Here is a 14,192-nt window from a genome sequence, read left to right as displayed (position 1 = left end):
GAGGAACAAATTCTTTGACATGGTTGGGGTCAGCTGCTTGGGACAGGGGAGGGAAAAGCATCCAAGAAACATCCCCTCATCATTGCCCTTTGGCAATACATGAGGACAACAGGGCTGGAGCCATTAAAAAATACCCACCCAGCCACACGAGCTAGGTAAGGTTTGGAGATACCCTGCTATTAAAGTCACACTGCATAACATTGCGCGATGGCTGTGACCTGCTTCATGGCACAAAAAGCACCTAAACCCCTACGGTTTCAGGTCTGGTTGTACCTGGACACAGCAGAGCATGGTGGGATTTGGTGCCACCATGCTGTGAGCTACATACTGGTGGCAAAGCACCACTCCAGCCTGCGGGAGAGTGGTTAGTGCAGTAACGTAACGGCACTCATGCCGGGGTTTCCACCCACGTGAGAGTTTGCACCCACACCAGGGTTTTCCCCTCACAGCCACGTGCTGGCTGTGGTGTAGAAATCCCCACCGGGCAGATCCTACCAGTGTTTGGGATGATCATGAGGTCCTGCCGTCTCCCAGTGATGCCCCTGTGGGTGGGCTTTGAGGGAAGCATAGGGTTTCTCTTGTAAGGTGTTTAGCTGGTCTCTGCTGGGCAAAATGGGATCTGCCTGTGGCTTGGGACTAAGTTTAGAAAACAAAAGTTTATATAGCAAGCTTTTAGCTAAAAGCTGTCTTTTTAATGATGAATGTGCATCCAAGTTTTGCTAGGGCACCATCCCCTCCTGCTTGTGACTTTGGGTAAGTCACTTCCCCTTTCCATGAATCTTTTTCTTCCTTTTTTTAAGCCTTTTTCCATCTCCTCCTGTAAGGGGGGAGGCTGTTGGAGGGTTTCTCTTCCCGAAGCCCCAGCAAAGCATTTAGCACAAGGGGGCCTTGATCTCATGTTACCACCACTGGGAATGAGTGCAGGTTAATGAAATGCACAATTTCAGCCTGTCCAGGACAGCCTGGGGTGGATGGGATTTCCACTGGAGCTTCAGGGAGGAAAAGTGGGGGGGGGGGGGGAAAAAGGGGAAATACCGCAGGCCTGGTCTGTGCTGCTAACCTCAGAGAGGAAGGGGTGAGCTCAGCGCTTTGCTGAGCTGTGACTTCCAGACCCAGGCAGTTGGAGCATCAGCTCACCACGCCACCCACCAACACTCCTGTGTGCATTGTGTGCATGCCTGGAGGGCCGGCTGCATCCTGGCACATCGTGTTGCTGTGCTGAGCTGCCATTTCCCTTCTTTGGATGCGGGTTTTGTTCTTTTGGACAAACAACAAAAATAATCCCCCCTTTTCCCATTGATCTCGGTGCCGGGGCTGTGTGAACCAGCAGCCAGCTGCAGTCGCAGCGTGGTCCCTGGGGCGTTGCTTGCCAGGCACCGCGGCAGGGTCGGGGATTATTTGTGCTGGAACTTCCTGGGAAATAAATGCTTCCCCTTTGCTGGAAGAGGAAATGGCCACCAGGTTGGGACTGCCGAGGCTGGTGAACTCTGGCAATATCACGGCTCTTGCCTTATTGCAATGGTTACTGGTAAAAGCCCTGGAGGTAAGAGGCCGGCTGAAGCCTGCTGAGCCTGGTGTGCTCAGGAGGGAGGAAGGGCTCTGTCTACCATCAAGCCTTGCACAGGGCATGTGTGGCAGCGCTCACACTCTCCAGTGCTGGGAGCTGCTGTTCGAGGTGGCAGCAGCTGCTCCAGGTCACCCTGGTGGGTGTGGAGGGGCCAGGAACTCACCCTAAATCTCCGTCCCCATGTGCTGCCAGAGCAGCAGGGTCAGTCAGCATCCTGGTGCGAACTCGTCCCTGCAAGCGTGCCTGTGCATGCAGCTGGCTTCATATGTGACCAAAATCTTTTTCTCCTCCCAGAAACCTCTACCCCTGAAGACCCCAGACTTGGGTTTCACGTTGCGCTGAGCCTCTGCCCTCATTCTGGGCAGCCCTGCCCGCTATGGCGTTGTGTCTCAAGCAAGTCTTCAACAAAGACAAAACATTTCGTCCCCGAAAGAAGTTTGAGCCGGGCACCCAGCGCTTTGAGCTGTACAAGAAAGCCCAGGCCTCCCTCAAGTCCGGGCTGGACCTGAAAGCAGTGGTGCAGCTGCCTCCTGGCGAGAGCATCAATGACTGGATCGCTGTGCACGTAGTGGACTTCTTCAACCGCATCAACCTCATCTACGGCACCATGTCGGAGTACTGCACGGAGAAAAGCTGCCCCATCATGTCCGGTGGACTCAAGTATGAGTACAGGTGGCAGGATGACAGCAAATACAAGAAGCCAACCAAGCTGTCGGCTCCACAGTACATGTGTATGCTGATGGACTGGATTGAGATGCTCATTAACAACGAGGACATCTTCCCCACCAGGATAGGTGAGTGTGTGCTGGTTCTTCACAAGAAGGCTGGGGTCGTAACTGGTGCAGCTTCCCACGCTGCCGGTGCACCTCAGGGCTGGTATTGCCAAGCTTTGCAACCTCAAGGATCGTGGCCCTTCCTGTTCCAGGTGTTCCTCGGTATCTGTCCCATTCCCCTTTGCTGTTAATTGAGCTTGGCATTCCTCTTTCTGCTCCTAGGGGATGTGGAAAACAATGCTGTCCTTTTCTGTGCTTGCACTTTTTCCAGGTATGCTGCGCTTGTGAAAACTGAGGCTTGGTAGGTTGTCAGCTTCCTTGCTCTTCCTCAAGGAGCTGAGCCACAGTTGGGCTCGTTAGAGTTGTCATCACACCCCTGCAGCATGCTCTTCTCTCAACTGACTCAATTTCTTTCTAGTTTTCCAGGTAGGTTCATGGTTCCAAGGTCTAACCCTCGTCCCACCTTGCTGCTTCACTTCTCAGCTCCTTTCCATCTATGCTAATTCATCTCAGCCCTGATTATACATCACATCTTGCTATTTAGCTGAGGTGTTGCCTGAGTGGAGATGCCTGTCCCCGGGATCTGGCCTTTCCAGTTGTCAACCCCCAGGGTATATGATGCGCCCCTTCAAAAAGTTGGGCCTTAGGAGCTTGCAGCAGCTGCCAAAGGCAACACAACTTGCAAACTAACCCCTCTGCTGCTGACTTCCAGCACTTGGCAGCTGCCAAGGCTAGTATTAGCCCTGCTACTTAGCCACTTTCTTGTTGTTTGGGGAGATGAGTTCAAGGGTTGGAGTTGATGCCTTACCTGGTGGGGCTGCCAGAGCCTCAGGCTATGCCTTGGAGCACTTGCTTTTCAGATGAAACACAAAGCTACTTGAATGTAAAAGAAGATTTAAGGAGCTTCAGTGCAGGGGGGAGGGGGAAGGCAAGCATGGTTTTGCAAGTCTGCTTGACTTTTTTGGTTTTTCAAGCAGCAGAGCTGACAGAGCTGTATGAAATCAGTGCAGTTTTGGATCAGGATTTTTATTAATATGCTGGAAAACATTGAAGAAAATGGTCTATGTGGGATTGCTGGCAGCCACTGACTGCTGTAGCCCCATTTGGCTGTGCTGTAGCATCTAGCTGCGTGTCTTTTTCGAGAAAGTCTCTGGTCCTTGGAGGGGCTGCGGCTCTCTGCAGGCAAGAGGAGAGGCAGTGCTGGTAGGCTGGTTAACTATTAATTTTGGCAGCTGGGATGGGGTGGCCCCCCAAACCCCTGGTCTGACTTGGCTCCGTTGGCTTTGCCTGGGGTTATGGTGGTACAACTGCCCCTCTGGGGGTTTCTTTCTCTCTCCCTCCATCACCTGAAGCCAAGACCTGCAGGCAATTGCTGCTGCCTTCCCCTTGCCAGCAGTCTGGGGCAGAGCTGGGTAGTGCAGTGCCAGATCCTTGGGCGAGGACAGGCAGACAGGCTGCCTTCAGTGCACGCCAGGGAGCCATCCCCTGGGATTCACTGGGGGCATCTGCTGTGCCACGGAGGCATCCCTCCCTCGTGGGCTCAGTGGGTTCCACGCATCGTGGCAGATGGAGGAGTCTGGATGTGTGGCTGGCTGACAGTGTCAGCGCAGGATGCTCTGTGCCGGCAGCCCCAGCTCTGCTGGGGACAACAAAATCGACGTTGATTCTGGCTGCAGCTGGGCGCAGGCTTGCTGCTGCCGAGGGGCGAAACAGCAGCCACAGGGTACGGGCTGCCTCTTCCCCAAGCGGCTTGTTCCCAAGGAGAAGCTCTGCGCACCATTAAAAGCAGGGGCACAGATGTGGATTTACGCTGTTTTCCCTCCATCCAGAAAGGACAGTGTCCTGGTCCAATTTCATGCCTTTCAGGTGGGATTTGGGATGTGATGCTTGAAAGCTGCCTTGGGGAGTCAGAGCTACAAGGAGTCTTAATACAGCAGAATACAGGCAGCTGGGGAGGGATAGTGGTGTCGCAGCACCCTCTGCTACCCCTCATCTCCCTCTGCGATGCAAAACCCAAGTACAGTCGTGCCCTCCTGGTTTTCACCTGATTTCTGGCACTTCTCCCTCTGAAGTGTAACACGTCTCAACTTGGGGAGGAATGGCTGGTGCCTCTGGTTTCCATTTCTTTTGTTTTGGCATGGGGACAGTTCTGGGTGAGGTATGGGCTGGCTGCAAGCAGTCATGGGGCAAACCCATTTTTTTCTCTTCCAAAGCCACTCCTGCGTGCCTCTTCCAAACCTCTTTGTTGTGAGGACCCCTGTGTCCCTGAGTGACTTCAGTCCCCTTGCCAGCGTGTCTTGGTGGCTCTGGCCTCACACATGTGAAAGGAAACTTAGCTTAGTTCCGTTAGTTCTCTTAGGAAAGAGATCACACTTTAAAATGCATGAAAGGCTGTTGTGGAGGCAGGGGGAGGAGGGAGCTGGTGGCACTTTGTTGTCAGTGTGTCCCCAATTAACTGCCTTTCAGTGGCCTGCCTTGTGTGCTGGGTGATTGCTTGGCAGCTCTGGCATTTCAGAAGATGGAGGTGTTTGGCTGAAGGGAAATGTCACATCTGCCTGTTCCTGCCGGGCTGCTCTTCATTGCTTCGCCAGATGATGGGCAAGCCTGGGGGATGCACAGCGGGGAGGGATGCAGGGCTCAGGGACCAGGCGAAAAAACAGGGATGCTGAGCCTTCCTCCTAGGGAGCCAACCCCTTGCAAAAAGACCCAGGACAAGGGGAATGAGGCACCGAGAGGACATAGGGGAGATGTGAGCTGTTTTAAGGAGGGGAAAGGAGTCTGATGAGGTGATGGGGGGAGATTTTATATTTCATGCTTTGAGTTGCAGTGAGGCTCTTCAATATTAGCAGCAGAGATGGGATTTAGCGTGAAGGTTTGTTCCACTCCTGCTTGTACCGAAGAGGTCCACTGGGACAGCCGACCACCATCTCAGCAGGTGTTTCATGAGCCTTGTGCATCTCAGCTTTACCTCCCGGCCCCTCTTTGCTATGCGCAATAAAACTGTCCCAGTACAAAGATCTCCCTGGCTAAGGCCACTTGACCACAGACAAAATTGACTTTTTCTTTTTTTCTTTTTTAAGAAACAGCAAGTGTTCCCCAAATTTGCTGATGTTGCCTGAGGCTAACCTCAGCATCCTTTTCCATCCAAAAGCCACAAAGCCTGAAGCAGCATGCAATTCAGTGGGGCTTGCTCATGGCTGTCCTGGCAGTTAAGGGAGAGGTATTTCATGGGTCAAAGGGGGGAAATCCTTCACGCTGGGTTGAGAGGCTCAGGTGGAAATGAGCACAGATGGTTCACTGGCTTGTGGGCTTACAGCATCCTTTGGCATCATGAGGGAGTCCTTGCCGGGGGTAAACAGGCACAACTCTCGGTGACTGGAGCAGAACCGGGCTGATATGCACCACTAAAGCATCTGTTCCTTCAGCGTGTGTCAGAGGTGGGAGGGGAGCAGAGCAACCTGGGTGACAAACACCTTTGGTTTAGCCAAGCTGTGCGATGCAGAGTGTATGCAGCTGATATCCAAAACAGCAGCAAGGGAGCCTGATGCCAGCAGACAGCTTGTGACCTGGCAGAGTTAACCAGCAGGACCACAGCCCTCGGATGGCACACTTGCACCAGTAGAAAATCCTTGTGGTGGTTTAATGGGGCTGGGGGGGCTGCCAAGCCCTCTGTGTACCGCAGCAGGGGTTGAGGAGAGATACTGTGTCTTCCCCAACCTAAGGGAAATCCACCTGCAGGGCTCGGTCCCACTTAAAGACTTTGTTGTATAATCGTTCTTCTGGAGCGGAAACCTGTTTGTCTGCCAGTCAAGATGAGACAAATCCCTGCATGGAGTGAGCTATGCCATCTTGATCACTATAAATCTACAGCAGCAGCAGCTTTCCCAGATGACCTGTATCAGTTTGCATACGTTAGCACTCTGTTTCCACTCTTCCAATTAATGTGGCTGTCCTGAAAAATACATTTAGATGGAGAATGAACATTGTTCCCATGCAGGGAAAAGAATAAATGATTCTACAGGTGTATTTTTACCATCTGGTAAAACTATATCAGTAGATTTCTTCAGTGAGTGGCCACATGAACAAATTACCACCTGGAAAATATTGGTTCCTCCCAGTCATCGTTCTGCTCTGCGGTGCCTGGTTTTAGGGAGGTGCTGTGGGGCAGTAGCGCACTGGGGAAGAGGGTGGATGGGATTTGCCGGGCCCATGGCAGTCGGCTGCATTGGCACTGGTCAGCCCAGCATCAGCCTGCTGGTTGCACAAGGCCAGGCATCCTACATCAGCACCATCACGGCTTCTGAAACCTCGCCGTTATTAAATCAGAGCAGACGCAGAGTCTGGATCAGACTCAGCGCCGGAAACACCCCGTGCTCTCTGCCAAATGTGCCTGCAGCTCTAAAGAGCATCAGTCACAGGAGATTTTGGAAGAGTTCTTGGAAAGCATTTCAAAACTCAAGCTCTGCCATTCAAGCGTGGTCCCAAAACAATTATAAAAAACAGAGAAAACTTGGTGCAAAATGATCCAATACTTTCTCCCCATAACGACAGGAGAAAAATGTGCAGAATTCAGCTAATTATTGCCGTTCTCTCAGCTGGCTATTTTTTACATGACTTGTCTTTTTTTCTGCCTATTTTCTTCCAAAATTAACACCACACCAGCTTGCAGCTGCCATCATGCCATTAGTTTTAAATGGGGCTTTAAAGACTTATTTTTAGGAAAAAATGAATCACTGAACACCAGGGTGGCCAAAATGGAGTAGAGAAATAACAACAACAACAATAATTCATGATGTAGTTCATTGAATTACTGCTTTTGCAGAGGAAAAAAATACAATTGCCAAGAAGCAAAATAGCTTCCCAGTACTGATTCATCATGAAAAAATTAAATTGGCTGGAGCATGAGGGTTAGGGATGGGAGAGATGGCAGGAGAGATCCAAAAGCCATTCACAGTCCCTTTCCGTATGCACAGGCACTTTGTTACCTCTCATTTTCATTTCCTTTTACACGTGGTCCCACATGGTTTCCTTATGTTTTGAAGCAATCAGCACAGAGTAGGGAAAACAGATTTCTCAGAGCATTAAATCACATCTTGGGGTTTTGAAGCAAAACATCCAAGGTAAACTGAAGGTGCTAATTCATTTCAGGGCTGTGAGTCATGCTGCTTGCCGGTGCCTTGGCTGTGTTGCAGTGAGTGAAATTGTACCTGACAGCTTTTGCCCTGGCTTGGAGCATGAGTAAGGTTCTCCCTTTGCTGCGCTGTGGATGGCTGCTCTGCTCCACTCCTCCTGGGACCGGGCTGCGTTTATGTCCTGGGACAGGTGATGCTCCCAGCTGCTGGCTGTCTGGTCTGTGTGGAGTATCTGGTTAGTGCACACCTGTGATCATGGGTGGAGGAGAAGAGCTGACCCTGTGTATAAATCTTTTTCCCAGTATCTGAGCAAGCTCACGTTGCATCCTGTGGTCCCCTCCTCGTCATCACGCAAGAGTCAGAGGGTTACTGCTTGCCAGATTGTGGGTTTGCTGCTGCTTTCTCCAAGGTTGCTGGATGGTGAGCACCAGTGAATTAAATGTAAAAGTAATTTCAATGCCTTTCAATCAGCCCAGGTGGGTTTTGTGGTGTTCTGCTGCCCCTTGGGGCAGCTGGGACCAGCATCAGTGGGATGCAGTGGAATGGCATTGCTGGGTCCCAGTATGTGTGTAGGGCTGGGAGGGTGAAGCAAAACCCATCAGCAGCACCTGCCAGGGTGCTTTGCCAAAACCTGGGGCTTCATCCTGACTTTCCCCTGGCGTGCCATACATCTGCTAACAAGGTCATCTCAGCCATGCAGTCAATCCCACCAGCCTCATCCGTGCATCTCACCAAGCTGCTACTCCTGCTGGTTTATGCCACCGTGCACCACCTCCAAGATGAAGACCCCCAAGCAAGGGCCACCACTGCCCTGCTCCCAGGTGCTGCTTATCGGTGCATTGGCCGCTACTGGGGTCTCTCTGCCACTGCCTGGCCCAGCCTGACAGGGAGGTGGGAGCCATGAGGGGAGCAGCCTGCCACCCTTCATGCCTGGGGCCCCATTGCTCCCTACTTGCTGTCAGGGTGACCCCTTCTAGCAGCCAGGATGGCTCTGAAATGAACTTATGGGAGCTCAGCTGCTCGGTTTAAAGCTAAACATCAGCAAGGGCAGGACCAGTGTGTGGCCAGTGCTGAGATCCCTGTCCCAGGGCTTCCCTCTTGCTGGGACGTGCTGGCTGCAGTGTGCGCCTGGTTGCAGGGAGGAGGCACAGCCTGCTCTCGCTGTGTCCCCTTGCATGCTGGAGAGGATGTCACATGCCTTGTCTGTTGGACATCCGCTGCACCAGCAGCTGTGACCTAGGGCAAGCCATATTTATGCCGGATCTTTCTGCTGCTCTCCCCAGGTTGGTCAGATGCAGCCTTTACTGGAAAGCCCTTTCCTTTCAGCTTTGGGCGAGGGGATGGGGAATTTTTCCAGCTCCTCGCCAGCGTGGCCAGTGCCTGCTGTGGCTGCTGTGGCTTGCTTTCCAAGTCAGTGGAGATCAGCAGCAAGGCATGACTTGCTGCTGGCAGAGGCAACCTGCTTATCAGATATCCACCCTGCTTCCTTCCCGTGGGGAAGCGCTTTGATCAGCTGGCACAGGCCCCTGTGCCAGATGCAGGGTCCAGCCAAGCATCCGTAGCCTGTATTGAGGGTCCTGGCAGAGGCACACAGACATGGCTGCAGCACCAGCAGAGGAAGCAGGACCCCAGGGCCCAGGGTCGTGTCCTGTGCTGCTGCGGCTGCCCCTGCCTCCCTGGGCGTGTGTATGAGTGAGAAGGGTGATGCCGGGGGGAAGAGCCAGAGCAGGACCCCAGTGACCCCTAGACCCAAAGGACCATAGTGGGTGGTGGTGTCCATGACATGGTCGGGTGAGGGGTCACCTGTAGAAGTCCATCAGCGACAGCCAGCCACACACTGACACCTTGTGATGGACACAAAGAAGAGCAGCCCAGCTTCACCTCCCGGGAGCTGCTGCTGCTGGGTTCGTGTGAAAGCACAGTGCTAGGTAGCCCAAAGGGTACTTTTAGGTCCTGGAAGCTTGATGGTATCTTTCCAGGCATCATTAGGTATTAGGTATCTCAGCAGCTCTCATAGTTGCTGATGGTCATGAGATTTGGAGTAGATGACTTTTAAAGGTCCCTTCCTACCCAAACTGTTCTCTGATTTATGCTAAATATCTGTTCCCTGATGCACGCGCTGCTTTTGGAGAGCGCAGGATGTAGCTGGAGGTGTCTCACCTCGAAGTCTCTCAGCTGCCAGCTTGTCCATGAAGACTTGCTGGCAGCTGATTTATAGGACAAGACGGTTCTGGCTAACCTCAGGACAAAAGTGGTATAAAGTTACTTGCCACCATCTGCCGGCTCTAGAGGTGGCTCATCTAACAGCAACATCTGGACCACAGATGCTGTCGGCCCTGGAGCCTGAGATCCTTCTGATCTGTCCACTCACTGTCTTACTTCTTTCTGAGTTCAGGACTGGGTTATGGTTTGCTGCTTTCCTTCGCTATCGCTCTTTGCAGTGTGGCAATAAACTCCTGGCAGCTGGTCAGGTCTGAGTTCTTCCTCACTGCCTGCTTTGACTGGAGGAGGCACTAGGCGAGTGGGACGAGTGACAAACTGGAGGCCACAAACATGCTGCTGGCTGCCTGCTGGCACTTTGCTGACTTCCCAGCAGCGACTGCTCGACTCTGGTCCCAGGGAGACAGGCTGTTCAGAACAGCATGTATTCCCCAGCCAGGGCCCGGCAATATGTGTTCATCAAAAATTACTTGCTGCGATGAATTTTTCTTTATTAAAAAAAATATGTTTCTTGACTGGTTCTTCAATGCTGGTCTGCAGGGGCCACCCTAACTACACATCTGAGTCCCCAGCTGGGTGATTATGGCTTTTATTTGCTCAGCAAATTCTCACTCAGTGCAAAAAGCTCAAATGAAGCCATTGATAAAGCGTCGTGTCCTTCCTGACTGCAGGGAAACCTGGAGATCTCTCTCTCATCCCCACCCTTATCTGACTGGCAGGCAAGGAGAGCTCTGCAGTCAAGGGTGTGGGGCAGAAGCAGATCTCCAGTACCATCTCTAAGCTGCTGGCATGGCGACAGCCTGGTTGTACTTTGCCAGATGCAAACACCGTTCCCCGAAAGTCCTAACGGGATCTGTTAGACCTGGCAGTGAAACGGGTCATGTGGAGGTCCCTGCTGGGGGAGCAGCCCAGGGGCTGCAGCCTGCTCGTCATTTTGCACAGCAGCGGCCACGAATCAGTCCCCAAACCACCTCTCTGTGTTCACATTATGCTGAGCTGAGCTACGTGTCCTCCTCCAAGTGCTGGCTGGGGCATCTGCCTGTGGCGTGAGCAACGCGCTGCTGCCCTGCCTGCCGCGCCCTCGCTATGCAGGGAGCAAAGGGAGACCAGGCTGGGCTCAGGGTGACTCTTTTACACCAAAGATCGTTTTCTGTTCAGTGCTGCGGTACTGAACTCGGCACCTGCCGAACCCTGGCCATTGAAAACACAGGCTCCACGCGTGATGTTGGAGGCACGGGCCCTTTGCATTTGCCTCCCACAGAGGAGAGAGGCATGGCACTGCTGCTGGGAAACAAAACTGCCAGGAGCCTTTGAGAAAAAGAGCTTAATTGCCTAGTAAGGCTGATGAGAAAGATTCAAAGATAAAATTACCATTTTAAATTTTTTTTTTAGCTGAGAGATTTGCTGATGCTTTCCACAGTGCAAAATGTGTGAACTGGCTATGGTTGAGCAGAGATTATTTGGAAAGATTTTTAAGAGGTTATGTGCTGCATTAATAAGAAGCTAAGGGAGGAGGCTGGTACAACCGTGGGAAGGGAGGTTTTTATTTTGTTCTTTGCAAATTTGCATTGAATTGCTCAGGGGAGAGGAAGAAGCTTCAGGAAAACAAATTCCAGTTGTTTCATTTTCCTCCTCCCAAAAAACATATGTTCAGGGTTTCAAAGCCATGCTTCCTGTAGAGATTTACCCCAGGCTTGCTGACACTGACTGTGTCACACCTCTGAGATTTTCACTGTGATAGCAGTGCATTTAAACAGATAGAAATGCAGGGTATGAAATTGTGTCCTTGGGTGGGACAAGGCTAAATATACACCAAGGTGTGGCGGGACCCATTCTCAAACAACCTGGGAGGACATTTCAGGCGGGCGCATCAGACAGGTGCAATGAAATTACAACCTAAACATGATTAAGATGGGCAGTTTTCTTCCTGTTTTAATGAGACATTTGTTTGAAACAAGGATCAGGAAAAAAGGTAGCAAACCCACCTGTTTTCTGTTGATGCATCAAAGGTGATGCTTGAGGGTGTGTGTGGGAAGAAAAACAGTATGAGCTGTTCTTTTCATTCAGAGAACCAAGGAAGGTGTCTTTTCTGCTGGAAGGAGGTTTGGTTTTGTTCATGGACCTGGGTAAATACAATTTGACTTATGCTGTGTCTGCACAGGCTCGTAGGGGAAAGGCAGGGAGAGTAGGCTGAAGGATCCTCTGCCAGATTGCTGTGCATAGAGACAGATGTGGAGAGACATGGCCTCCTCCACCGGATGAGAAATTTTCTCTCCTAGGGCAATCCCGCAAATCCTCAGACCATGTCTGTGTGAAATTGCTGGGAGTGCCATGAGGAAGTCTGTGAGGAGAGCTAGATGGCACATTGCCCTGGTGTAGCTGTTGACATTAGCCACTGAGTTCTTCCTCATTGTCCATGACTGCCTGTTAAGCATGAGTGACATTTAAATGCTAGCTGGGTTTTTTTTGGAAATGGTCAAATGGCTTCCAACTTGCTTCTGCTTTGCAGGTGTTCCCTTCCCCAAGCAGTTCCAGCAAGTTTGCACTAAGATCCTCACCCGTCTCTTCCGTGTCTTTGTCCATGTCTACATCCACCACTTTGACAGCATCATCAACATGGGTGCTGAGGCTCACGTCAACACCTGCTACAAGCACTTTTACTACTTCATTAGGGAGTTCAGCCTCGTTGACCATCGGGAGCTGGAGCCTTTGGTAAGGATGCCCGAGGGGTGGGGAGGTGGAGGGGGTGAAAGTGGCATGAGCTGAACACAGCGCTGGTAGATTCAGGTGGGGGCTGGACTCTGAGCAGTGCAGTCACCCTCTCTGGACTCTTTCAGCTACCCTACCTCAGAAGCACACCCACGTTTTCCATCCTGTAACCATCGGCCTTAGTGCTCTGAGAGAGAACTTCCCAGCAACACTGAGGAAAACCTTTACCCTTTGAAAACGCTCCTTAAACTTTCCCTCTGCTGCCATGTCTATGAATTGCTCTTTGGTATCCTCAGGACCACCGTAATACAGTGTCCCTCTATACTGTCTTGGTAGCTCTAATGCAATTTGCACATCAAAGTGTTTCCAGCCAGTTGTGTCCACATGGCTTTTAGAGGTCAGATTTGAACCCAAGGTCTCCTCTGCACGGTCCTGAGTTTTCCAATTAGCAGACTAAGGTCCCTGCTTGAGATCCTAGTGTGAATTACAATGAGGCTGCAGGAAGGCAAGCCCCAGTAGGACATGCAGCTCCAGACAACAGCTATAAAGGCCAAGCTGGAGCTCCCAAGTTTCTCTGCAGCCTCCCTTGGGAAGCAATTAGCCAAGCAGAGAGCAAGAATCCTTGAAAGTAGCACGACTAGTAGGAAGCAGAGGCCAGACAGCCCAGGCACATAAACTAGAAAATGCACATAGTTCTGTAAGAGAAGCAAGTGTGTCACAGGCAAAGTTGAGTGTGGTCTGACTTAGGGAGGACATGTTGCAATGGGGAGAACAATTAACAGGGAACCCAGTAGTTAGCACACTGTGATAAGGGCTGGGTGCAGAAATGGCCATATCCAGCAGCAAGGCAAGACCCAGAGAGAGAAAGAGCTGAGAAAAGTCCCAGCATGAGCTGTCTGTTTAGGAGTATCTGGGGGTGGAGAGGGGTGGATGCCCCTGCCCCTAAGTGCTAAGCGCTCTACTCCTCTGCTTTCATTTGTATCAGTCAATTTGCTGCCTGCCTGCTCTGATCGTGATGTGGGGGGATGGAGAGATGATGATCTAATCAGGGGAGACTTGGATGACAACAGCATCTACATTATTTTGTAGAGTTTGATTGTGACTTACATTATCACAATGGCCCTCAGCTCCAGAAAATGGCAGCTCAGCATCACTCTGTCCTCTGTTAAGTCTTCCTCACCACCACTCCTCATTACATACTTCTTTAGCCTTGATATAAGCCCATAATGGTGTCATCTCCTTTGACTGGTGCTTGCTAATTTAAATAATTAGCACCTAACAGCCAAAGCAGAGGCTGACATTGCTAAATAGGCTTTCAATGCCAGTGACTCACATGCAACAGGAGATGATTTATGGGTCTGGATGAATCTAAGATGAACAGATTTTCCCGTGAGATGCAATCAGGGTTAAACTACAAGGAAATGAGACACATTTACCTCTGGTCTACCTGTGTCTCATTTCTTGGTGTGCCCATTGCCTGGCATCCAAGCCCCAAGCAGACCCAACCACACAGGAGACCTCCTTCTCTCAGGCAATGAGTTGCTGTAGGTGTGTATGAGAGCATCCTGCAACCAGAGGACAGCCGTGTCCGGGATGCAGTGCTGAGCTGAGGGAGGGACAAGTTGCAGCAGCTTATAAACAACTTTCTAAAACTGAAAATGGTCCTGCTGGCCATGCTGTTAACCCAGGAAGGCTGCAGCTTGACCCTGCCATCAGTCCCAAAGTCTGTATGGGTTAGGATTGATCCACTAGCTTCCACCAGCATTTCTCTCTGCTGCAGGCAGGAAAAGC

The 14,192-nt window shown here is 51.4% G+C and overlaps 2 protein-coding genes across 6 annotated transcripts in view; both read left to right on the top strand.

The window, feature by feature from the left end:
- The window catches only part of ATPAF1 (ATP synthase mitochondrial F1 complex assembly factor 1), a 35,454-nt gene extending 23,050 nt beyond the window's left edge, over positions 1 to 12,404 (top strand). The window contains exon 14 of the mRNA XM_055814992.1: positions 12,202 to 12,404. The gene's annotated coding sequence lies outside the window, so the exon portion shown is untranslated. The remainder of the gene's footprint in view (positions 1 to 12,201) is intronic.
- Positions 1 to 14,192, top strand: part of MOB3C (MOB kinase activator 3C) — a 36,451-nt gene that overhangs the window by 5,286 nt on the left and 16,973 nt on the right. For 2 of the 5 annotated variants that reach the window (XM_055814993.1, XM_027788306.2), the window contains 2 exons: positions 1,862 to 2,361; positions 12,202 to 12,404. In XM_055814993.1, the coding sequence (XP_055670968.1) occupies positions 1,944 to 2,361; positions 12,202 to 12,404 (621 nt within the window). In that variant the 5' untranslated portion in view covers positions 1,862 to 1,943. The other 3 variants (XM_055814994.1, XM_055814995.1, XM_055814996.1) reach the window with 2 other exon arrangements.

This window comes from Falco peregrinus, chromosome 10 (genome assembly GCF_023634155.1).
Source record: "Falco peregrinus isolate bFalPer1 chromosome 10, bFalPer1.pri, whole genome shotgun sequence".
In the NCBI taxonomy this organism is placed as follows: Eukaryota; Metazoa; Chordata; class Aves; order Falconiformes; family Falconidae; genus Falco; species Falco peregrinus.
The sequence above is the reverse complement of the archived record's forward strand: the minus strand, read 5'-3'. Positions and strand labels throughout refer to the sequence as shown.